At 35.3% G+C, this 24,918-nt stretch overlaps 1 protein-coding gene across 5 annotated transcripts in view; it reads left to right on the plus strand.

Moving 5' to 3' along the window:
* LOC125647567 (muscarinic acetylcholine receptor M1-like) overlaps positions 1-24,706 on the plus strand; it is a 45,008-nt gene extending 20,302 nt beyond the window's left edge. For 4 of the 5 annotated variants that reach the window (XM_048874283.2, XM_056140193.1, XM_056140192.1 and 1 more), the window contains one exon: positions 21,029-24,706. In XM_048874283.2, coding sequence (XP_048730240.2) covers positions 21,201-23,189 — 1,989 coding nt within the window. In that variant the 5' untranslated portion in view covers positions 21,029-21,200 and the 3' untranslated portion in view covers positions 23,190-24,706. Of the gene's footprint in view, positions 1-9,299; positions 10,177-21,028 lie in introns of those variants that run through there. The other variant, XM_048874282.2, reaches the window with a different exon arrangement.
* The last annotated feature ends 212 nt before the right edge of the window (positions 24,707-24,918 follow it).

Below are 24,918 nucleotides of genomic sequence, written 5' to 3' on the forward strand. Positions count from 1 at the left end.
CGGTCTGCTGTATAGGGTGGAATCAAATCAATGAAGGTAATGCATTATTCCCATACCTCGGAAGAATTGAATGCCCCAATGCAGGAAGTAAATTTGAGATGGTAGTCTGATTTGGTCACCATGCTAACTTTCAATATCTTCAGGTAAACTTAATTCTGATCAATTTACAGAAAAATGGCTATGATGCTGAGATGTGATGCCGGGAATATTGAGTTTCCTCGGAGTTGTTTTAAACGTGTAATTGAAAATGCGGAATTTTGTACTCATAAATTACATTTCCTTCAACATGCATGTAGAGCGACATATTGAAAAGAGTCCCGCTGTTTTCATATACCAGTATATATTTACATTTCCAATATTTTCGCCTTTGATATCTTTACAAATTGTAATGATAGCCATTTCCTCATGAATGCGTTGCAGTTGTAAAGAATGTGCGTATGTATACAGATAGATATAATAATGACAGTACGTCTATTATTCCGACAGAAATGAAATTAAAATGTAAATATAAGAAATAAACTTCAGTTTTGAATATACGAGGGTATGGACCGCAACATTTCACGTCGGCACATTTGTCATGTATTTTCAAAAGTAAAATTTATTTCTTCACTATTTCCGAAAAGCCAAAATGATATGTCAAACAAGTGCTGTTGAAATCTATAAACATTTATAAAGGGTTCTCTTTTTTTTCTTTTTTTTTTTACCTTTGTCAAATATATTTTTTCTATTCATTTAGCATTTTTGTTTTTTATTTTTAGACGATATAATACACACCTGAACTTTGCGTATTGTTCATACACATAAAGATATAATTTAGTGCTAAGATTACGTGCTGTATACATTGTATGTGTATCATATGAAACATTTTCGTAGCATTTTCCCAGAAATTGGCAGAAATAATTGAAGACTTAATGTAGGTGACAGTTACATGTAATTGGTGTTTGCCTGTAAGGATCACAGCGAGATTTAACCGTATATATAACTTTACAGAACCAAAATGGGATGCAAGGATCAAATTTTTTCATGCAGTAAGTACCGGAAATTGATGAAAGCTCTCGACAGGAAGTTCTATGATGGTTCTTAGGAAAACATCGATTTTATGTTTGCTGTAGTTGTCATTTGTTAATTTCTTGGAAGATCAAATAAACCAACGAAATAATGATTCCATATTGAAGATGGAGAACTGAAGCTCAAAAGGCTAATTGCAACCCCGTAGCCTGATGGCTTTAAGGAAAAGCGTATTTGTCACCCACGGTGATCGTTGTTATCTAGTCGAATATCATTCTTATACGAAATTTGTCAACATCACGGTTAATCCTAGCCTTCCGATACATAACTGTGAAAGGAACTGAGCAATATGGTATGGTGACCCCCTCATGGGACTTTAACTCTGCTGAGTCATTGTTTGGGAGGATTTTTTTTTTTATTTCGCATGTTTGTTTCATTTTGGGAATTTTGAACTCATACGGAGACCTCAGCAGCTTTAGGTTAAGTGCCACAAAACTGGACATACGCATGAGGCTCATAGCTGTAACAGTGAGGTTAAGGCTTACCATGACCTCCATTTTTAAAGTAACATCCGAAAGAAATAGAATACTGGTGCGATATAGAAACACAAGGTCGATACTCAAGGTCGAAACGAGGTACAATAAGCTGCACATTGAAATACTGTTTTAGAAGACAAAAAGCACGTAAAAAACACCTCCGGAACAATATACATGTAGTAATGGTACGATTAAAACGTTTGTATTGTTACGGATCTTTTCACGTAATTCTAACTTCTAAATAAGTAATTCAAGTAAACTCATCTAACTAGGTTTCAGCCTTCAATTTTCAAATCACACCATTATTATATTGTTCCGAATTCTTTCACTCAATTTTGTCTTCTCCAAATTCATTCAAGTCCCTTATTGGTTGAAATCGAATTTGTAAGTAGTAAATATGATTTAACGTACGACTTATATTATCCTGGGTTCTGGTACGTTCTGGGTTCCGTATTCACCCGCCCTTCATGTGTATTTTTATTAGTAAAACTTCTTCGATTGTCCTGTAGTCTCGCTTTCCCCAGACTCTCGCTCTCAAGACTTTACACGAGCAAGAGTCTGGTACGATTCCTATTTTAATTTTATGACCAGCAGGGGGCGTTCAAACAATAACAATGGCTACTCCTGATAAGGATATATGCGGTTTTTTGTTCGTTACAAAGCAAACAAATTATTTTATTGTGTGTTTAACCAAAATGTCTTTTAGTGGTCTTTCAGTTGAAACCGTGATTTTCGTCTTTGTTAACAAACTTTGACAGTTGCTTTGAACTTCAGTTCTTCCACATTTCTCTATCAGTCAATCAGAAACAATGCCAATTTCTCGGTAAGCCTCGATTTGAAATCACAAACTAAAATAAAATTGGAATCGTACCAGACTCTCGCTCTCACTTGTGCAAAGTCTCGAAAGCGAGAGTCTAGGAAAGCGAGACAAATTGTCCTGAAGAAGGGAGGGGTCGTCCCTTGGATTCGTCTAAAGTTGTTTGTGTCGTTGGTCATATTGGTACCAAGTTTAAATCGACATATATACTTCATATATATAATAATAAAGGTCAAGAAACACAAAACTCGATTAACATTTCACTGTGAAATGTTATTCGAGCTTTGTGGTTTCTTGACTTATTATTGGATTTATTTACTGTATCAAATACTGAATTCTTTTTACAAACTATATATATATATATATATATATATATATATATATATATATAGATGTCGAATTAAACTTGTTTAGCCTAAAGTATTGATTAAGATTAGCATTTATTATACACCATACACTTATATATATACAAGCATTTAATCTGATGTCTTATTAAAGTGTGATATGTCAGGGTGCTGACCCCTGAAGAAGTCTTATAGGTAATGAAGCCCCACGTCACATTCTTTGGATATAGTTTTGAAAACATCGCTTCCGTTTCTATCATATCTTATCCAGATTTTTGATTAACAATTTTCTGTAAAAATAATGTCATTTATCTCAAACATATATGTTAATCTTTATTTTTCTTAATAAATGTAGCAGATCACACTATAAGACCAGACGATGTGCTATGTTGCGAGTTCGCAATCTTCAGTTTCGGTTGACGTCTCTGTGAAAGTTGCGAATTCGCAATCTTCGGTTTTGGTTGACGTCTCTGCCCGTGATACTGCAGTCAGGTTTTGAGTATGTTCTCTTAAATATTCAGTTTGTTCTCCTCGTCGGCCATTTAGCTTTAAGACAACGAAATAAAAATCTATATTTGTGGTGTCTGCATCGTTTATTCGTTTTTAGGATACGGTATTATTTACCTTCGATTCTCCAATCCTTTGTTTCTGTCACAGTGCTTTGCCTCAGAGTTATATTGGCGTTTTATCCTACTATTTGGATGCGACACTAAGGTTTCGTAATATTGAACTCATTATTACATCTTTCTGCGACAGTGACTTTATAGCTGGGAATGGCTGATTTGATCCAAATAACCAGTTTTAATATCAAATAAATAACAGATTTCTTTGAATGCTTTTTTTATGATGCCATTTCAAGCAATCTCATTTGAACCGTGTACTTGCTAGGTACACCTTACTTAATGCTAAATCCTATTCTCTGAGGTGATTTGGGTATTTCCATGCAAACTTCCCAGAATAAATATATAGGTTTGCAATACAAGAGTAGAAATGATATTAAGTTATTATAAGCTACCAGCTACCATACGTTTAGTCACGTGACATTCCCTCCTTTGTTTTGAAGCTTTAACTAGAGCACGATGAACCATCTTATAAACATCTAATTGGATTTCAAATAATCCTGATTACATAGATCGACCACAAAGTCGCTAATGTAAAAGTACCCGATCGTTTACAATCCAAATAAGACACTGGTTGTATATACTAAATTGTCTAATCCAAATCTATACTCAAGTTCCTGTGCTGGGATTAGGAGAGATTATTAAAACAATAATTAACCTATTATGAAGAGAAATATGAAATTTTCGATCGATGTCTCCAATATAGCTTTCAAAAGGATAATCGGAAATGATGTCAATATTGAAAATCCTAGGCATTTATCACCAACTTTTTGACATGTACTCATTATAGACAATAAAAGCATTCTGCTGCTAGCAGCAGGAAACCTCATTTTTAATGGAACATCCACAAAGCCTTTCTTTTCTGCTATGCAATATCACTAGGAGTCAATTCTGATATTAGGTACATTATCAGCTAAATGTGCATACACATATATGCAATAGTGACATTTGAATTCAATTTCCAGAAAAGTGTGGCTGAGAAGGTGGTCTATCCAAATTAAGTAACGAAGCAGAATGCAGACTCGTCCTCAGATTTACACCCACCTACCGATCATTGAGTTAAACCATTTTACTAACTCTGCAATGTAAACTATCATCAGACATACACCATCCACCTGACCCATAAACATACACCATCCTACTTATCCATAGATATACACCATCCTACTTATCTATACACATACACTATCCTACTTATCATAAACATACATCATCCTACTTATCCATAGATATACATCATCCTACTTACCATACACATACGCTATCCAACTTACCCATAAACATACAATATCGTATTTACACAAACACTATCCTACTAACACATAGGCATACACTATCCTACTTACACATAGACATACACTATTCTACTTATCATAGACATACACTATCCTACTTTTCTATACATATACACCATCCTACTTATCCATACACATACAATATCCTACTTTTCTATACATACACACCATCCTACTTATCCATACACATACACTATCCTACTTTTCTATACATATACACCATCCTACTTATCCATACACATACAATATCCTACATACACATACACTATCCTACTTGTATATAGGCATAAACTATCCTACTTATATATACACATACACTATCCTACTTATCATAAACATACACTATCCTACTTATCCATAAACATGCATCATCCTACTTATCCACAAACATACACTATCCTACTTATATATACACATACACTATCCTACTTATATATACACATACACTATCCTACTTATCCATAAACATACACTATCCCACTTATCATAAACATACACTATCCTACTTATATATACACATACACCAATCCTACTTACACGTAGGCATACACTATTCTACTTATCATAAACATACACTATCCTACTTATATATACACATACACCATCCTGCTTACCCATAAACATACACTATCCTACTTATATATATACACATACATCATCCTACTTATCCATACACATACACTATCCTACATACACATACACTATCCTACATACACATACACTCTCCTACTTATATATAGGCATAAACTATCCTACTTATATATACACATACACCATCCTACTTATCCGTAGAGATACACCTTCCTACTTACCCATAGAGATACACTATCCTACCCACTGTCATCATCCTTCCCATCCTCAGACATACACTATCCTACCCACTGTCAGATCTACATCATCCTCCCCATCCTCAGACATGCACAATCCTACTCACTCTTAGATCTACACTGCACTATCTACCTGAAAAGGTTGCATTCTACTTACCCTAAGCCTACCCACCATAAGATCTACACTATTCGTCCCACCCTCAGAGGATCTCAAGATTTGATGTCAGCAAACAATAATATTACCAAGTATTTGGACAAAAACAATACTTTTAAAGTTTGCAGAATAACAGAGTAAAAATTAATATGGTTTGGAGTTATAAAATATCCTTGTATCGAACATCTCTGATAATTTGATCGGAAACAAATGAACATTCATTCTGACCTTTTACATGCAAAGAGATATTTTAATTGTCTGATGTTATTATTAGTAACTGAATGTTCTGTCAAATCCAATCTCGGCTTTGGAAATGAACTTGTTCATTTACGAGTTATTTGAATATCCAATGCAAGCAGACTTATATCAAAGTGCATGGCATATCAAAATGTTTACGATTTCATAACCTCAATATCACAAACAGTCGAGACCTGAGAAAAAAAACCCATCTGTAACATTAATCTAAATTCAAATAAAAAGAAAAGTACACACATCATGCACGACATAGGAACCCGGATCTGTAAGCAATCATCTATATCATATAAACAAATCTGGAAATATCTTTCGAAGTTGTTTGAAGACGTTTACATACAATATTTATTGCGTCGATTAATCTCCCCTGATAAAAGTTGTAAGGCGTCAATAATCGCAACCTAGTTGTAATTTATATAAAGAAATGCTCTGTTGTGTTTGCCAAATCATTGCTGTGAATCAAAGTATCTTGTTTATTGCAGATGTAATTCCCATTAAAACATCATATTTCATTATCTGCAATATATGAAAAAACGCAATGAAATGAGATTTAAATAAGTATTATTTATGAAAATCTCCAGTAGGTTTCAATAAAAAATAAATCACTGAACAGCGTTGATTTTAGATGTGATACTGTGTATGGCGTGCGTCAAAAGTGAGCCCATGATATCAAAATAGCGGCAGCACAAGTTATCCATAACACAGAAATCCGAAACTATTGTGTAAAGTTGTCCTCTCCGTTCCTTTCCTTGGTTTCATCGACATCTGATCACTTTTAGATGATAATTCTAAAACAGTACCTCAAATCTTAAGACCATCCAGGCAATAGCATATTGTGAGTGTGTGTTTGGTGTGTGTACAGTCACGAACCTATTACAAAGAGCTAATTATAATCGCTGAAACAAGTGACCCATAAGATGTACACGCATCTTTGAACTGCAATCAACAGACCTATTTATTGTCTGTTAATTTCATTCAGGGTGTCAGTTATAACAGATTATTAAAGTTATATTTTAAAGAGCACAAGCAACTTCAATGCTGTTGAATTCAACATGCATGAAAAAGATGCGCATCTTCAGATTTATTTTATAGACACGGATACATCCGGCTTAGTGCCCTCTCCTCAATCAAGTCAAATGTGAGTCAGGATGACCCAACCGTTCTCGACCTGGGGAAGGATTGAAGAGCGTAATGCACCACGGAAGTCACTGAAATATGTTGTTGAGGTAGACTGGAGACCAGAATGTCTACTGATAGTTTGTTTTGCGTCCCGTCGAGAATTTCTTCACTCATTAATATTGACTACCAATGAGATAATTTGAAAATCTGTTGAAGAACAAGGCTACTAACACATTGCTATGCATGCACCTTCATGCAATTAAATTCATTTTTGATCAAACTTTCTGCCAAATAATGGAAATGACCACAGTAAGAGAACAACAAAATGTTTATCATAAACAACACTGTGGAAAATGGAAAAATAATACTCAGATAACACATAAGTATAGGTAATATAGATTCAAAGTTCATGTAATAACAATATACATGTAAAAGATAAGTATAGGTAAGAAGGTGTTGCACGTCTCGTGTTAATTTCCCTTAGTAATGTATGGTCTACTGTGTGGTTCAGTGGATAAGGTCGTTGACTTTTATATGTAAAGATGTTATTTTTTTAAAGCGACCGGGTTCGAATCCCTCACGAACACAATAATTTTTTTCATATTACGTTTTCCATCTAGAATTTAATTGTTTCATGTCAAATCTCTGTTTATTACAATGTGCCGAGTTTGAATTATGCTTTCAATCTGGACGCTGTTTAGTTTGTGAATAGGACTCGCAACAAACACGCCGAACACAGCATACAATAATTGTGTTTTAATAGTCAAGCTTGCTAACGAGAACCTGTATGTTTTTCTGAGAGAAAGTTGTTGACAAAGGCATCGTGCCTTTTACGAAAATCTGTTTTGAACTTTGTAAAGCTTTGACAGAAAAACTTTAAGGCCAAACAATGTAAATAACCGTCAAACAGTTTGAGTGGATAGGATATGTATTCCAGTAGCAAATTGCTATGGTGAATGAACGTTTTCATGTGCATATACTTTGAATTATGTTGAACTTTATCAATGCGTTTTAAACTTCCCATATTTGTTTTATGGTCAGTCATGTACAGATGTTTGTGGAAAATGATCCATACGAGTATAAGAGCTTTTAGACTGGAGTAGTATAGAATATTTGATACACTCGTAACATGCAACCGTATACATGTACATTGTATCTGATAATCAGAAGGGAAAAAAAGACCATTTAATTTTCACGATTTCAAAAATTATGTTTAGATTACATGTATCATGTATTGACACATAAAATGTATTAGGCTTGTCCTTAGTACTGGGGAATCCAACATGTATTTAAATAAGAGTATAAATATGGATGAAGGTCATTCTACGTCACATGTGCTGGGACGGAGCTCCGATTAAGAAAGGTTCCAAATTCGATGCAACACCCTCTTTAGATTCAAAATCCATGTAATAACAATATATATGTACAAGCATCCTGAGACGTGCACATATGTACAAGTGGTTATCAATTGGTGAGTATTGGGTAAGCCATTGTCTGTGTAACTGTAAGACTTATGAGGTACATCTCTTGTGTAAGCAAAACGGCTCAGGTGAGCACCGTGGCCATTGGGTCTGTTTTCGCTTTTGCTGAAAGTAGATTCCAGGCTGGTTATCAGTTGCAGATGTACATGTGGTTGCATATTTTATAGAAGAAGTTTTAAGTTCCTATGAAAGTTTTATGTTCAAATCGTTTTGAATGCTGGCCTATATAGAAAGTGCCCCTAAAAGCGACATTTATCTGGCTGTTGTGAACGTGCAGGCAAATAACCTTTGTATTTTGCTAATTCTATAGGGATTTAAAGAATGTACTGGCATTTCTGCCATAAAACATCTTCATATACACTGTACTCAAGGGACTGCATCACAATATCATATATGTCAACCAGCAGTTTGAATGCGACAATGACACATTGTAAGGCACCAGCTTGTAGACTTGCTATTCTGGAATGTCATCAACAAATCCATCATGTGACTGTCAAAACCTCTCATCTTGGTACATACATCCGTGAAATTATGTTATTGATAGAATATGTCACAAATGATAGTAATATGCCATCACCAATAACAGCAATGGTCCTTATAGTTCCGTCTTTAGCAAAGACTTACATCATTCAAGATTGTTATTGGCATGTCTGTTATATCAGTGCAACAGCAATAATGCCAAGTGTTTTAATTTTGAAAGTAAATAAAATTGACAGGATTTCCCAGAAAAAAACATTGAGATAAATAAACTTTGGAAAATTTTCAGCATAATCATGTGGGCAGAGAGGCACATAAAGACGAAACCCTCCCGTTTTTATATTTTCACTTGCATAGTTACTTCAATCAAATTACATGAAATAGTTCATGGCTATATAACATAGTGGATAGAGTGCTTAAAACAAATTAGAATTTTTTTCCTCAAATATTTTAACTATTTGGACCATCAATTTTACTAGATGTAAATAAAATTCCCTTTTTTTCCGCAGAGATCGGGATGAAAATTTTCAATAGTTGTTAAATGGTTTTCTGTCATCATTGACAGTGCCCTGCTTTGAATTATTGGGAATGGGGACTGGTATGCACTGGCGTGTCTGTCATCCCCATGTGAAGAATGACAGGAATCGGATCACAGTTTCGAGCCCAAAGTCGAGATTTCCTTTAAATCGAAACTTAAATTCAAAGAAACGCTCTCTTTGGGAAGGCCGGTTACAGAATGTGCTTCACGAAAGATAACGATAGACGCTTTCTGCATGTTTTTCGAGTGTGAACCGTTCAATACCTAATTCTGACCTGAAAATCAATCGCTGGAGTTCGCCAAATAAAATGCGTCTTAAGGAAGATTCCTATGTTGGCACGCCTTGGATACAGCTCTAACAATCGTTAGCCTTTGGTCAAAAATGTCAAATTGAAAGTCAAATCTAAAATATGATCCGCCGGTTTTAGGGTGAGTGACGTCCAATTGATTAGCTTGTGAAGCATCCGTGAAGTACAAACTTAATCAATGCATTGTCCAATCGATGCTTTCGCCTAGTTTAGCGACACTGTGGTTCACTTCTTTCATGAGTTTCTGTTCTGTCTGAATGTTTAAATTTTGGTTACTGAATTCTAAAATGATGTGCTAAGATACAGCAGTGGTGCTTGGTTCGGATTGTTTCATTCTGAAACCCATTTCCAGTTTTACATTATTTGAAGATGGTTCCATGGAAATAATTTGCATTAAAAGGTAAGAGGAGTTTTTACCGTAAATGAGTATTGATATGGAATTTACAGATTCTTATTGAAAAGGTAATTCGTGTTTAGTAAAAGTATAAAGGATATAAAGGAACGTATTCTAATACTTTTTAAAAAATGAATTCAAATGATGTCATAATTTTTAAAATGTTGAATATATCATTAAGTTATTTCCCCCTCAAATTTCACATTCGTACTGAGCATATTATACAATAAACAGAAAAATACAGTATGATATAAAATATTCATATCCAATATTCGGAATGATAAATTAAAATGACATGTAAAAATTATTCGGAATGATGAACATCTCAATTCCCAGCGTTTTTTATTTCTGGGAAAACAATTACTAAAAATAAAAGATATTGTTGAATATGCAAGAATTATGTCAAGATAGATAGAATACCATCTTTGATTAAGGTGTAATGATGCCCATGTTTCGATGTTGACCAATGCGTTCCAGTGGATGTCGATTTTGACGTCTTTGATTTTGTAAGGTAGTACATGGATTACCGTGTGAACTTAGAGAAGCATAAAACTTTAATGTTTGTAGCATTTCCCCAGGAATTCAAAGAACACGGTTCGATTGTGTCCATATTTGACCCTAATATATTGAGGGTAATTCAGAATGTCTGAATAACAGTACTACTTTTCACATAAAATGACAGTGTAAGGACTGCTAAGCAAACGATGAATTTTCCCGCAATCATTCATCATGACTTTATCTATTAGGAACTAGTTTTAATAGTGCTATCATCATCTTGATATTTTGGACCGTTGTACTGTAATAATCTTGCCCTCTTCTTTACGTTTTGCGAATTTATTGTTCTGCTCCTTTCCTGTTTATTGATGTAACCAAGTTTTGTAGTTAAACTAATTGTGGTTTTGTACTTACTCGCAGAGGATAATTTATTATAAGTATTGAAATACAGATAGCAAATGATGTTTTAATGTTGAAATATACTTTTAAGCGTGCACAGAAATTGGTAGATTACATCTGTTGTGTATACCAAAGCATTTGGCTTTCTAGGATTTGGAAAGTTGAAGTCCATTTTCAGAAACAAAAGGCCAAACAAAATGCTGGAGTTATTTTTGTTTAGGCTCCACAATTTTCATGAGATCATTGCCTCTCCCATTCATAAATTATTTAATTGCAAAATAACGTCCTTTAGAGATCGCTTACTCCATAATTGTCAAATGTCGTTTTTACCGCCTAGTCGGTCTTTTAAATATTTTATAGGGAGAATATAAGATTCCGAAGTCGGACAGCCGTAGAGTGCTTTCCGGGTATGACAACCTTGGTATTTTTGCTAGTTGTTTTGCTAGACCGATTTTTTTCTTCTGGAAACGTCACACCCGACATATCAAGTAGACTGATGTTCGCTGGGACTGTCATTTGAGCTCGTATGCAACATATAAAATTACATGATGTTATTCTAAGTTGAAATATGCGGTTTTCTGCAATATAATTAATGTCTCTGTCAATATGGAATGGATGGGGCGTGGAATGCGAATTTTAATTATTTGATGTATAGATTATTGGTTTTGGCATAGTGTTTCTTAATGTAAAATTTTCAATTTTTCATTTATTGGCAGATATGGAAAGTACTATATAAGATAAGGGTTCTATTTGCCCACCAAATCGACGGTCTTGTTTCTTTATTTTTAATTAAGTGCTTTTAGTGCAAGAATCTCGATGTAATTGAGTTGGTATTTTTAATTCGATGAAAATGATGGTGAGCCGAAATGATGACATCATACGCATAGCTTTTACCGCTGTGAACGTTCACAAAATCTTAACTCAGTTTGAATGAAATTAAATATTGCGATATTTTTAATAGGTGTTATGAACTTTAGATGACAATGAATATCAGAGACAATCTATGTGAAACTATATTGGATTGGTCTAATGTGTGAAATAAAAAGATTTAATCTTCCTTTTAAGCCTTATTTTTTCTTTTTCAATTTTATCGGGCCCCAAGAAGGCTTCTGTTTTATACATTCCAGTGTGGTGAAAGCAAGTAATCACTTAAAAAGTATTTTAACCCATCATGGTAACAAAATGGTGAACATTGAATAGCCACTGAGATTGTGTAAATGCTTCGGTACAGATATACATTCAAGTTTCCTTTAGCAGATGAATGGATAATGACTTAGCTTATCCCCTTTCTGCTGTAAACAGGCGGTGTGATCGGATTTTCGTATGAAACAGGCGAGCTCTGATTTTATGTAACTTGACAGAAAAATCTTTGCGTTTTGGTTCCAAGATAGGTACTAGATTTTAATCAATAAAATCCTCATTGTCTGTGCATTCTCATTTCCTTTGTGTCCAAGCTCGACATTTATTGTCCACAAAGTTGGCCATTGTAATATTGTTGAAAGCGTGTAATTAAATACAGTCCCTTCTATTGGGCTATTCGTGCATCAATTTCTTAAATGTTGTCCTTTACGCGAAAGCAGTGGATGTTTTCATTGCCAATTTAGACATTTAGACTCTTCTTGAGTTCATACATTGACTATAACATTCGTCCAAAACACTATCATTTATACATTGGTAAAAGAGGTGCTTTATATTTTTAAAAATATTCATTTCCGCTTAGCCTTTTCAGGTGCTTTTTAAGTATCCAAAGTGTCTGATGAGTGTTTCAAAACGGAAATTTGACTTCCATGTTTGAAATTTGAAAAAAACTGTTTACACCATTATGCATTCTGGAATTGCTCTCTATGGACAGTTGCTGTGGAAAAATGTTACATGCTTTAGACACAATGCATAATTGGAATATTTTAAATAATTTCAAAATCTAACAAATATTTCGGGTCATTTAGTCAACTCATCCTCATTTGATTTTGTTCTTAAGGTTTGTATGTATCTATACATAAATAACTGAATGTAGAGGACGTAATTGACTGACATTGAGCAACATCTGTCGAATTAGATTTTTAAGTGCATTCTGCCTGTATTGGTACACCAGTATGGGACTCGATATCTATTACATATAACACAGATAGAAACAGAACATTCAATCGTGGCGTGATTCGATCCAACAATTTACTTAGAGACAGAAATGAGCTCGGATTTGGTCAACATTTCAATGTAAAGATAAAACCCCGATTGCAAACCCAAATATTGAGTTTGCACTTAAACAAACAGTGAATTCATTAGCGACAATTGATTGTCAAGACCTAATATATATGACCATTGGTAGAAAAATGGATCGATTCAGAATTCCCTTGGACGTTTGGTGTGTCGTCTGCCACAATGGGTGAAATGTCTTGAGAGTTGGGGGTACCTAATACGGAAATGCGGCTGTTATTACCCGTTGATTGCGAGGGTGGGTGGCATTGCCGTGTCGATTGTGATACGGGTTCAAGGTGATACTCCTGTGCATGGCATTGGTCAGTTATGATCTGCTATGTTCTCTTGGTTGTGGAATAAATTGTAATGAATCGAAGGAAAACATTATGACCCCAAGTTAGACTTGTGTTTATTTTGAAAGGTTAGTCATGCACTTTAGCTTGCTGAAATAAAACCAGTCTAATAATTTTGATGTTGTATAGAATCGATAAGAGGCCAATTTTGAACTTACATGTGCAGGTTTATGTAAAAGATAATGCATGTTTGTATTGACAAGGATGGCTTTGATGTTACAGGAGGGTTTGAAATATTAATAAGACAGTAGGCTGGTTTTAATTTTTATAATGAAGAAGCTTGTTAGAGTTATCTGTAGAACATCAGAACTTCAAACGCGACGTCTTGTAGGTCCTTTGTGAAATATAACCATGTGATATAATGTTATCGGTTAATATTTCGTAATTTACTTAAACTTCAAAGAAGAGTGATGAGTTCTTATCATGTGCAAGATTAATATAAGTGATGATTTGATTCTTCTTATCAATATCAGCAGTCAAAACTCTCCCCAATTTGAGTCTGCTAGTGGGAGGCGGACGACTTTTCAGACTAAATATAATTCGTCATCTTAGAAAGTGTTGTCTCGCATTGGTGATTGGATGTAAAATATATACCGTTATTAAACTGCACTATAATTTTTTCAGAACCTTAATTTACATTCATCTTCAGAATATTTTAGCAATTTACTAGAGTTCATAAATAAATATTACACATATCACATATCAGACCGGCGTGTAAAAATGCATATTAATCCGGAAATTACGCATTTGCTCGTACCCATCAACGCATCAAAGTTTTCCCAATGCATGGTGAATCATTGTTTACTGTAGTAAATCAGTGTATGAGAGTTTTTACCATAGTCAATTAAAATTTGATATATCAAAGTTTTACCCCTAATTAATCAATGTATCAGAGACTTGTGTGTATATATATATATATATATATATATATATATATACACAGTGTCTTTTAACATTCATTATACTCCTGATGAAGTAACTACTCGAGTATATTCGTGTATATTCAAGGCTTTGTGATATTTTTTTGTGATTTTATCAATTGTCACTCTGTACAGCATTTACATTGACCTATACGCACTAATACACATCCTCCGGATCGCCACATCAACATATTTACAGGAAAACGATATTAACCGGACTCATTAAGATTATATCTCGCATTCATCGGAATTAAAAGCGACGACCCTAAGAACAGAATTGATAAAATTTTCTGACGATTGTAGGGAAATAATTCATGATCTGAAAAAATACAGTATGCAAGGGATAGCCTTAAATCACTGCTTTTCTGTCAAAGCTCTCTCTGTTCTGCCATCGATTTCTTTCATACGGCTGCGGGGTGTCGAATGTGATTTTTATTTAATGACCAAGAATATAAATACACCTGTCACAAAGGATTTTCCTTTAAAAACAACAATCTGGAAATGGTGATAATGACTTTCCTAAAAATCGAATTTTCAAAAGACAAAAAAAAAAAAAAAAAAAAAAAACAACCAAAAAAACACACACACCTCAACCAACCCCACCTCCAGTATGATAACGATTAACAAGACAGTCGATATACTCTTACCGATCAAATTATTGATTTCCATTACATATTGAGTGCACTGCATGATTGGAAAATTTATTGCTTGATAAGGAGATGATTTTAAAGAATAGGTAAAAATTCCTACAAACTTTTAGATTTATTGTGCCTAGCACAAGTTTGAAGTATAAAAAAAAATGTAACCATCAGTGACGAGCATATGGCAAACAGCATTGAAAACATAATTGTGACGTCATTTCCCTTCTGTGGAGTTCAACTAACATAATATCATTATCTTTTAACTTCGAACAGCAGTTGATAGGATCAAGAAAATGACCATACCGATAAGCTTAAACATTTGTTACTGAGGAAATTCCAGCTGACAAAACCCAGAGATATTTAGAAATTCGTAAAATGCACGCTTCGAAAAAATTACACCTTATAGTGATTAAACATGTTCAATAGATTGAAAATACAGTTTACATGTACTGTGGTGTCAGAGGGAAAGACGCACGCAGATACACGTCCTAAAGGTATACTACAATATTGTCGATTTTCACTAATGCAGTTTATTCTCTGTCTTTAAAACATTTTACAAGTGTTATGTCGAAACATCCTTATAAAAAAGGTGCATTCAGTTCATATATATTTAATAAGAATACTTATTGAACCAAGCTCTCTCACATGTAAACGTCGAGCGTTTAATAATGCATGTTGTCTGAATTTTTCATCCTCAGAAACTTGATTAAGTTCTTAAATTTGTTGGGACTTGGGAAGCGAAACAGAACTTGCGAATGGCATTTATGGTCGTCATTAAAATCTTCAGAAAAACAGAGATGTGCAATATTCAGGCGTGTAAATCCCTGCTTACGAGGCCGGTGTTGTAGTCACTGTTCCATTTCTAGCTTTTTAAGAGTTTCTTAGCACGCCAACTAGTAGTGAAAAGGACTTCATTCATTTCGATTATTTCTTTGTACTTTTAAAGTTATAATTCTCTTTGATTGGACCCTCCATTGGCAGTAATTATAAACTTTCCCAAAGGATTGATCCGTATTCTCTACTTTCGTGTATCCGCCATGAATATTTAAGGAAAATACAAAGTCAGATAGTTTTGGATGAGGGTATAAAATATTCACCAGACTATGATGTGCAGCTGTTTGTTCAGCCAGACAACCCCTCACTCTTTCTCTCATTATCATAATTTCTCATAAATATTGAACGAAAATTCATAGTTTGGAAAAACTGTATCAGGACTGGTGGCTTCTAGTACCTGGTACATTTAAAAACGACAGTTGCATGAAACTGTTTTGAAATTTTATGTATCATTTCTTTTTCCTGGAGAAATCTTTGCATTGTACCACTAAACGCTATATTTTCAAATAAATCTTGTTTTCGTGTCCTCGGTTATCGATTGTTCTTCCAGTATGGTTAAAGTATTTCCGAGCCCTATATCTTTAATAATTTATAAGATTAACCCCTCTAACGAATACGATCGATTTAAGAATTACATGTTAGATCTGATGGGTTACGAAAATGTAACCCTGACCTACCCTGTAAAAGTTTGGGCTTTCTCTCGAATGATTTTTGATTGCAATCTGTAGGTAATAAAATGAATAATCGGTTAAAGAATTTTCTCACTGAGATAAGATAAAAGACTTCAGACATCAATGAATAGTGGTGATTCAACATTTAATTACGGATCCTTAGGGACTGTTATGTTCTTCCTTTGTGAAATTGTAATTGATTTTTTTTTTCTAGATTGCTTCAACACATATGATCTCTCCTAGATGTATTTTGTTTTCGGTGACAATTCCCACATGCTGTTGCCCATTTGCACAATCATATTAGTGCTGTGAACACACACACACACACGTGCTTGAGACGTAAAGTCTATTCTTATTAAAATCATAAGTGGACATTTCGAATTGCAATATATAACAAGGAATAACTGTTCATAATAGCAAACTTTATCGTGAAATGTTAGCGGTAACATTTAGTGAACCCAGAGGTGAAAGACTATGGACTAAAACGTAATTTTGTGTCATAATTATCAACTTTTCTGTTATTTCATTTAAAAAGTATTACTATTACACAAATACCCAGCCTACGCGTACAATGGGATTCTTTGTGGCACAGTCTCGTGGTAATACGCCTATATGTAAAATAGGACGACGAATTAGAACCTGACATGAAGTAAAAATATTTAAAGCTGTAAATTTCGATAAGTATGTACAAAATTTAGTAAGCTTCAATTTTCTTTTGATTTTTCTCACCCGTTTATAAATAAGACTACGTCCCTTCTATAACTTTTAGTCATATTGAAACATTACCAGCTACGGATGGCGTGTCACAGACTTGTGCATGTCGCTCAGGGCAGTAGGCGTGGGGGTTCTTCATCGATCAACGTCTGTCGTTACACAGGGCCTTGATGTTTGAAAGTCTCATGCCAAAGAACCACAACCCTGACATCTAAATGTCGTGCGTGTAGTGAAGGTGCAATTACTATATGTACCTAATTTTACATATTCGGTTTATATAACATGGCCACTCTGCGACCGAGACTCGAGCTTGCGATCTTCCGGTTGCAAAGCGAATGTTCTAACCATTCAGCAACCACGACCGGTGTAGAGATTGAGAAAATTAGCATATACAAACTAATCTCGCACGGTGACCTATACTTTTCTTCGTAAAATTAGCGCAAAGTATCTGCTGTTGACTTTTATTCAGATTCACCCTTTTCACACTTTTATTCAGGACGAATTATAAATAAGCATTGACATCAATGCAAACTGAAATGAACAAGATTGATTGATTGATTTCATATTGTTTAACATCCCACTCGCGAATGTTTCACTCATATGGAGACGTCACCATTGCCGGTGAAGGGCTGCACAATTTAGGCCTGTGTTTGGCGCTTACTGCTTTTGACCAGGGAGGGATTCCCATTGTGTCACACACACCGCGACACCCCCCCCCCCCCCGGGGGGGTGGGGGGTGTTTTGCGGTCTCATCCGAAGGACCGCCCCATTCAGCAATATTGAATCAGAATATCAGTTAAAAATTCTCAAGTGTATCATGGTGAACAATAATTTGGTTCCAATATAGGTTAGATACTTTAAACTTTATAACCGATTGAGACGGCGGTTTCGACCGGTCGACAGGTGTTGCTTACTCCTCCTAGGCACCTGATCTCACATCTGGTGTGTCCAGGGGTCCGTGTTTTCCCTCCTCTTGCTTTTGTATTCTGTATGGGAATTATGAGATTAATCACTGTTTACTATCTTCACCTTTCCATGCACAAAAATAAATAATTTGACTTTAATTAATTGCGGCATATACTGTCACTCTTGTGATACATATCCATCGTCTCGTGGTCACATCACAAACAAATGCACACACATTTAGTAGTTTTTATCTTTCCCTTATGTAGAACGACATCATGCATGAAGACATTTTGTACCTACTAAGTCTATGACTCGCATGTTACAATGCAACAAGTCACACATCAATGCCAACAGTTCATGTTTATAACAAATAAGGATAATAGCGGAAATGTCGGTATAAATTGTCTTCAACAATTCATGCAGGTACGACTAAGATGCTGTAGTTTCCATTACCCCAAGATAATTGATAACTTTCACAAACTATCATATATATATATATAGCACAGAAAATTTCACTTTATTTGGATACCCACTTCCGCCCCTACCCGGGGTTGAAATCACGTCCTGCGGAACCAAATCTCCTAGCAGCATGTAACCAACACGCCAGACTTGCCTAGATGGTCGAACGGTCTAGCGCGCTGGTTACATGTTGCTAGGAGATTTGGTTCCGCAGGTCGTGAGTTCAACCCCGGGTAGGGGCGGAAGTGGGTATCCAAATAAAGTGAAATTTTCTGTGCTTTATATTAAATACTAGTATTTCTCCACTTAGGGCAGTTATGTTCATTTAAGAGTTCATTGCTATTTATGTGCTTTATATATATATATATATATATATATACATATATATATATATAATATATATATATTCAGAAAGAGAGAGAGGAGAGAGAGAGAGCTATGGCGAAAGAGTTTCTGCGTCTGCCTGAGGAGAAAGGTTGACAGCATTTAATTGTACACTTTTCCCCTTAGCTTACACTATTTGACTTATAGATCGCATTTTTCTTTTCGATATCTACGTTTGCACACTAGCGTCCATTTTTTTCATTCCACGATATAGAAATGATGCTTATAACCGATTGATCAATGGTCTCAATATTGATCCCATATAATAATTACAGTATAGAATGTCTTGTGTCTCTCTAAGCTATTAAAGGACACATCTCGTGTTTTCAAAGTATACAGAATTATATGTATTTTGTCTTCCTTTTGCTTATAGAAATTAATTGTAATAGTTCGTTCGCTGAAGTATTGCGATAATTAGCCACAATACGGACTTAAATCTAAGCCCCGATTTCAAAAATCCTACTTAATTAGATAGGTAGTCACGTGGTACAGTGACGTCATATGCGACCTTCGTCGATCAACTTGTTGTAAAAGTAGTGTTAGATATTTTTAAAAACTCGGGTTTTAGGGGCCTAATTTATTTACCATGGATAACATTTATTTCGATGTCGACAAATTCCCCGAGTCATATCTTTTAGGCACCAGTGCATACAAATAGCGAACCCAAATGTAGCGAGAAAAGCGAGTATGAAATCTGCATAAATTTGCGAGTAAATAATGTTTACATGGGATCACTGTCTAAACATAATTTGGCAATGCTATTTCTGTAAACAACTGTAATTAGCGTTGTTGCTTTTCTAAAATAAACAGTGCAATTATTATTAAATTTATTTTTGGAGAAGTTAGATAGGCCTAAATTATGATACGATTATGTATCATTGACAACTATATAGGCCTACTGTCACGGGTGCATTTCGAAAAAGGAAAAAAATAATAATGATGATCAAAATTATTGTGAAAATCACAATACTTTTCAATTATTTTATTACAACAATTTTATTAGGCCTAATCATTATTTTTTTGTTATCAACAACGTTGTTACTTAGGAAGTGGGAGCGCGGCGTGCTGTTGTTGTAAACACGTACGCGTTCCTTAAAAAACATGAAAGCATTATAATTCAATTCAAAGTCGGGAAATATTATATTTTATTATTTATAATTGAATGTTCAATTAAAACTACCAGTTGGTAGACACAGCTCGCAAAGTTCTGCCTATATGTTGTTACAAGGTGAAGGTCAGTTGGTGCGAGTGTGTATTGAATTCGAGAGCAGAACCATGAGAACGGAAAGCATATGCCGTAGGCCTATATGTAACAGTGCGTAGCTTCGATAGAACCATTTTCTCGCAGTTTATCTACGTCTTTGTCCAAGTGCTTGTTTGAAAAAGTACAGGGACAAATTCTACTGGGGGGTTTTATGGCAAAGTCGTTGTGCCGACAAAAAATATTCACGTCTTGTCCCTCATACCTTCCTTCGAAAATTGGAAAAAACACAGTCCAAATCCTCTCTACTGACAGCAAGTACACCCTTAAACGGCACAAAACACCCTAATGCAGTGTTATTTACAAGCTGTTAATGTGATAATTGTTTGTTTGTCAATTAAATCTAATCTGTTTATGAAATGGCTATCAACTGTTTTCAAATATTCTCGCTCGAGGTCGCATATGACGTCACAGATAATGGCGCGTAAAATATCGAAGAAAATATGCATATCGCAAGATTTGAATTTCATCGCTTTCAAACTCGAAAACTAGGCAAACTGTTTCATTTGAAACACATGTAAAGTAGTTTTAGGCATGAAATGAATTAATTTTGCTGAAAAAATTAAAAAGTTTAAAAACATGCGATGTGTCCTTTAATGGAAAAATTCTACTTTACATTTTACAGATGAACAGACGATGACCAGTTGAACTCAACGGCACTTCGGCTTGTTTTCACTCAATAAAAAATGTGTATATATCATTCGCCGGTGGAAGAAGGCGCTGAAGTGACGAAATCATGACATTGGAATAATCTTTCAAGAGTGTAAGCCTATCCTATTGGTTTATTGTAAATCACGATGGCCGGACAATTGACCACAACCTCCGCCCCTGCTGTTTCCACATGGCTTGTGGACGTGAACACCACTCTATGCGACAATTGCACAAATACCAATGTCACGGTCGCTGCCCCGTACAGCCCACCCCACTCCTTGTGGTTGACAATTTTACTGGGGGTTCTGGTGGCTTTCATTGTGTTGATAACGGTTGCTGGAAATATCCTTGTACTGCTTTCATTTGCCTTGGAGCGGACGATCCGTCAACCTACGAATTATTTTATTGCTTCCCTGGCTGTCTCTGACTTGCTTATCGGAACCTTTTCTATGCCATGTTTTACCTTGTATCTGCTTCTAGGATACTGGCCTCTCGGTGAGTTAGTATGTGACTTGTGGTTATCATTGGATTGGACCGTATGTCTTGCCTCTCAATACACTGTCTTCTTTATTACGGTGGACCGATTTTTTTCTGTCAAAATTCCAGCCAAATATCGGACATGGCGGACAGAGAAAAAGGTGATTATTATGATATCATTGACATGGATTTTTCCAACTTTGATCTTCTTCACGTCCATCGTTGGATGGCAATATTTTGTTGGTGAGAGAACCGTGCAACCGGATCAGTGTGAAGTACAATTTATGAGTGATCCTTTGTTCACCTTTCTGTTAACAATTGGTTACTACTGGACGACACTTGTCGTGATGATAGGACTTTATGGTGCGATCTACTACGTTGCTCTCACACTGCAGAGGAAAGCTGAAGCCAAGCACAAAAAGATGACCACAGCCATGGAACTATCGAAAAACAAGGGCGCATCTAAATCTATCCGTATTACATCAACAACAGGAAGTAATACCCTTGGGACTGAAAATAATAACGGGAGATCAATGAGAGCAGACGAGTCCACGAGCTTTACGAAAGCTCCAGAGGAGGACCGTTCAAGTTCACCTGTATTTGAATCTGATGAAGAAAATAACAGTAGCCAGGGTGCTTGTGGATTGTCGACGACGCATTTCAAAAACCCCGATGTTGATGATGACGAACAAACGTGCTTTGTTAACAGTGCAGTTCAAACAGACACAACATATCGGCCATCTTTAAAAGGAATGCTTGGAATGTCATTTAATCATGTTTCCAAAATAGCATTTACTATCACCGGTACTTCTGGCTCTGAAACCGAAACAGATGGGAACGAGGACATAAACGCCACAAAAGCTTTAATAGAAGAAGCCCCTCCATCATATGATGAAGTGATCCCAGAGACATACGAAAAGGTATCAAAGCAAACCGATAAATTGCTTGAGAATGATTTATTGCAAGGATGTAAATATATTGAGGAAGACAGCCTGAAAAATCTCACGTCGAACGAAAATCTGAAGATATATCCTGATGGAAGCATATCGTTTGATGCAACCACAGATGAACGATGTTCGCCCGTTTGGAAACGAAGGGAAGGGCGCTATTTACCCATTCCAAATACGGAGGGATCAAGCAACACTATATCTACAAATGCCGAGGGGGATCCTAATCATGCGAACACTGAGGAGGGCAAATCCACTAAAAATCCATCCAATGGAACTTCAGCGTTGCATTCACTTGACATAAACCATGAAATGGAAGGAAACAGTGATAACGATGCTAATAAAGAAAAGCCCAGTTTGATGAGTCCTCTTCATAATCTAGTGCAAACTATGCGCGAAAGGCGAAAACGAAGTAAGCGAACCCGCCAGAAGGTGAATTCTAGATCGGAAAACAGGGCCAGAAAAGCTTTGAGAACAATTACATTTATTCTTGGAGCGTACATTTTGTGCTGGACTCCTTATCATATAATGGTGTTAATCATTGGAGTTTGCGATGACGGTTGGAACTGTGTGAACATGAAATTGTACCAGTTTACTTATTGGTTATGTTACCTCAACAGCCCAATCAATCCATTCTGTTATGCGCTAGCCAATCAACAATTTAAGAAAACCTTCCTTAGAATTTTGAAATTGGACTGTCACAAGACATAACGAAAAGCGGAGAACTATTTCGACTTTCATAGAATCTGTGATGGTCCATGGTTAGCTGAACAATTATTTATCAAAAATGCCTACAGAAGAGTCGATTCATTTATCTGTCAGTTTCATATGAAATATCGATATTCATTTCTAAGCTTCAATGCCTTAACCCTCTGAAAAATATAACCCAGAAGCTTGATACGCTGTATTGTTTGCCTCTTTGAACTACATGCAGGTTTTATCAGGTCTTTTTTCCTCTGCAACCCCCCCCCCCCCCCCCCCGACTACTTTGAAAGCTTGTATGTAAATCAGTTGAAAAATGCACGGATTGATGTACATGCATGGTCTTATCATGGCGTATTTAGGCGAGACATTGTTAATGCTTGTGCAGTAATCAACATTATCTGAGTATGTATCTACTTTTTTTGCTTTGAAATTGTCTAAACGTTGATGTCTAAAATCAGATGTTTTATGAAAGTAGAGAGTATGTTATTGAATTTAATTTAGATAATTGGGAGACAGAAATGTGTATATTATATACTTCATATATATCACTTTTCATACAGCTGTTTGTAGCGTGTTTGGTTCTCATATATTTTATTAGATGCATTAGTATTACTTATCATTTACATATTTGATAGATTCTACAGAGGGTACCCGGGCTTTTACCGAACCATAAAAACCCACGCTGCAAAAGCCTGGGAACTACTCTTAATGATATACTCAATTGTGACGTCACGTCTGTTCACAATAACACTTCGTCTGCTTCCAAAATTGTAGACGTATGGGCACTTCTAAAATAAGGAATATACAGATTTAGGGATATATATATATATATATATATATATATATATATAGGGTCGGGTATATTTCTTTCACTAACAGACTTCTTTCACTAACAGACTAAGCAATATAGTATTTTATTTGCATAACAGATGTGGCAATATTGACACGAGACAAAACCTGCGCTGTATACTTGATTTAATTCATTATAATTTAACACATTCTGAAATTGCATCGTAGAGTTAGCAGATTTGAAAACTGAATCATTGGTGTAAAGTTTCTAGTGGGATCTAAAATTCCATTTCATAGTTAGCATAATATTTCACATTGACCTGTTGATGTAATAATCACTCATGTCCAGAAGTGGACATTAAATACTCGTTAACAAAGTGCATGTATCGATTTAATTATATTTTCATGATAGACTAATTACATTGTAACATCTATACAGCTGTACGTGCTGTAACTGTGTACACGAGACATATGATTTCATTCATTGTAACATCTATACAGCTGTACGCACCTGCTGTAACTGTGTACACGAGACATATGATTTCATTCATTGTAACATCTATACAGCTGTACGTGCTGTAACTGTGTACACGAGACATATGATTTCATTCATTTACCCATGCAACATGTACATGTAAGTCCGAATTCTGTGACCATTTTTTGTTATTTACCATTGTGTACATATGTGTGAGAAAAATGTTGAACAAAGTTATACAATAAATGTTTATATTAAACAGCTTTAATTTTCATCAAGTGAACAGAATAATGGATCGTTCACAATGAAAAGAATTATGCATGCTGTTGATTACATCTATATGCAACTGTATGCATATCGACCCTTTCATTCAGTTTGTATAAAGTTATATCGTTCTTTCACGTAACATGGCAGTTGTCTGCTCTTGTTCGCTTGAGTACATCAGTAGCAGGCTGAACACAGTCGACAATA

This window comes from Ostrea edulis, chromosome 6 (genome assembly GCF_947568905.1).
Source record: "Ostrea edulis chromosome 6, xbOstEdul1.1, whole genome shotgun sequence".
NCBI lineage: Eukaryota > Metazoa > Mollusca > Bivalvia > Ostreida > Ostreidae > Ostrea > Ostrea edulis.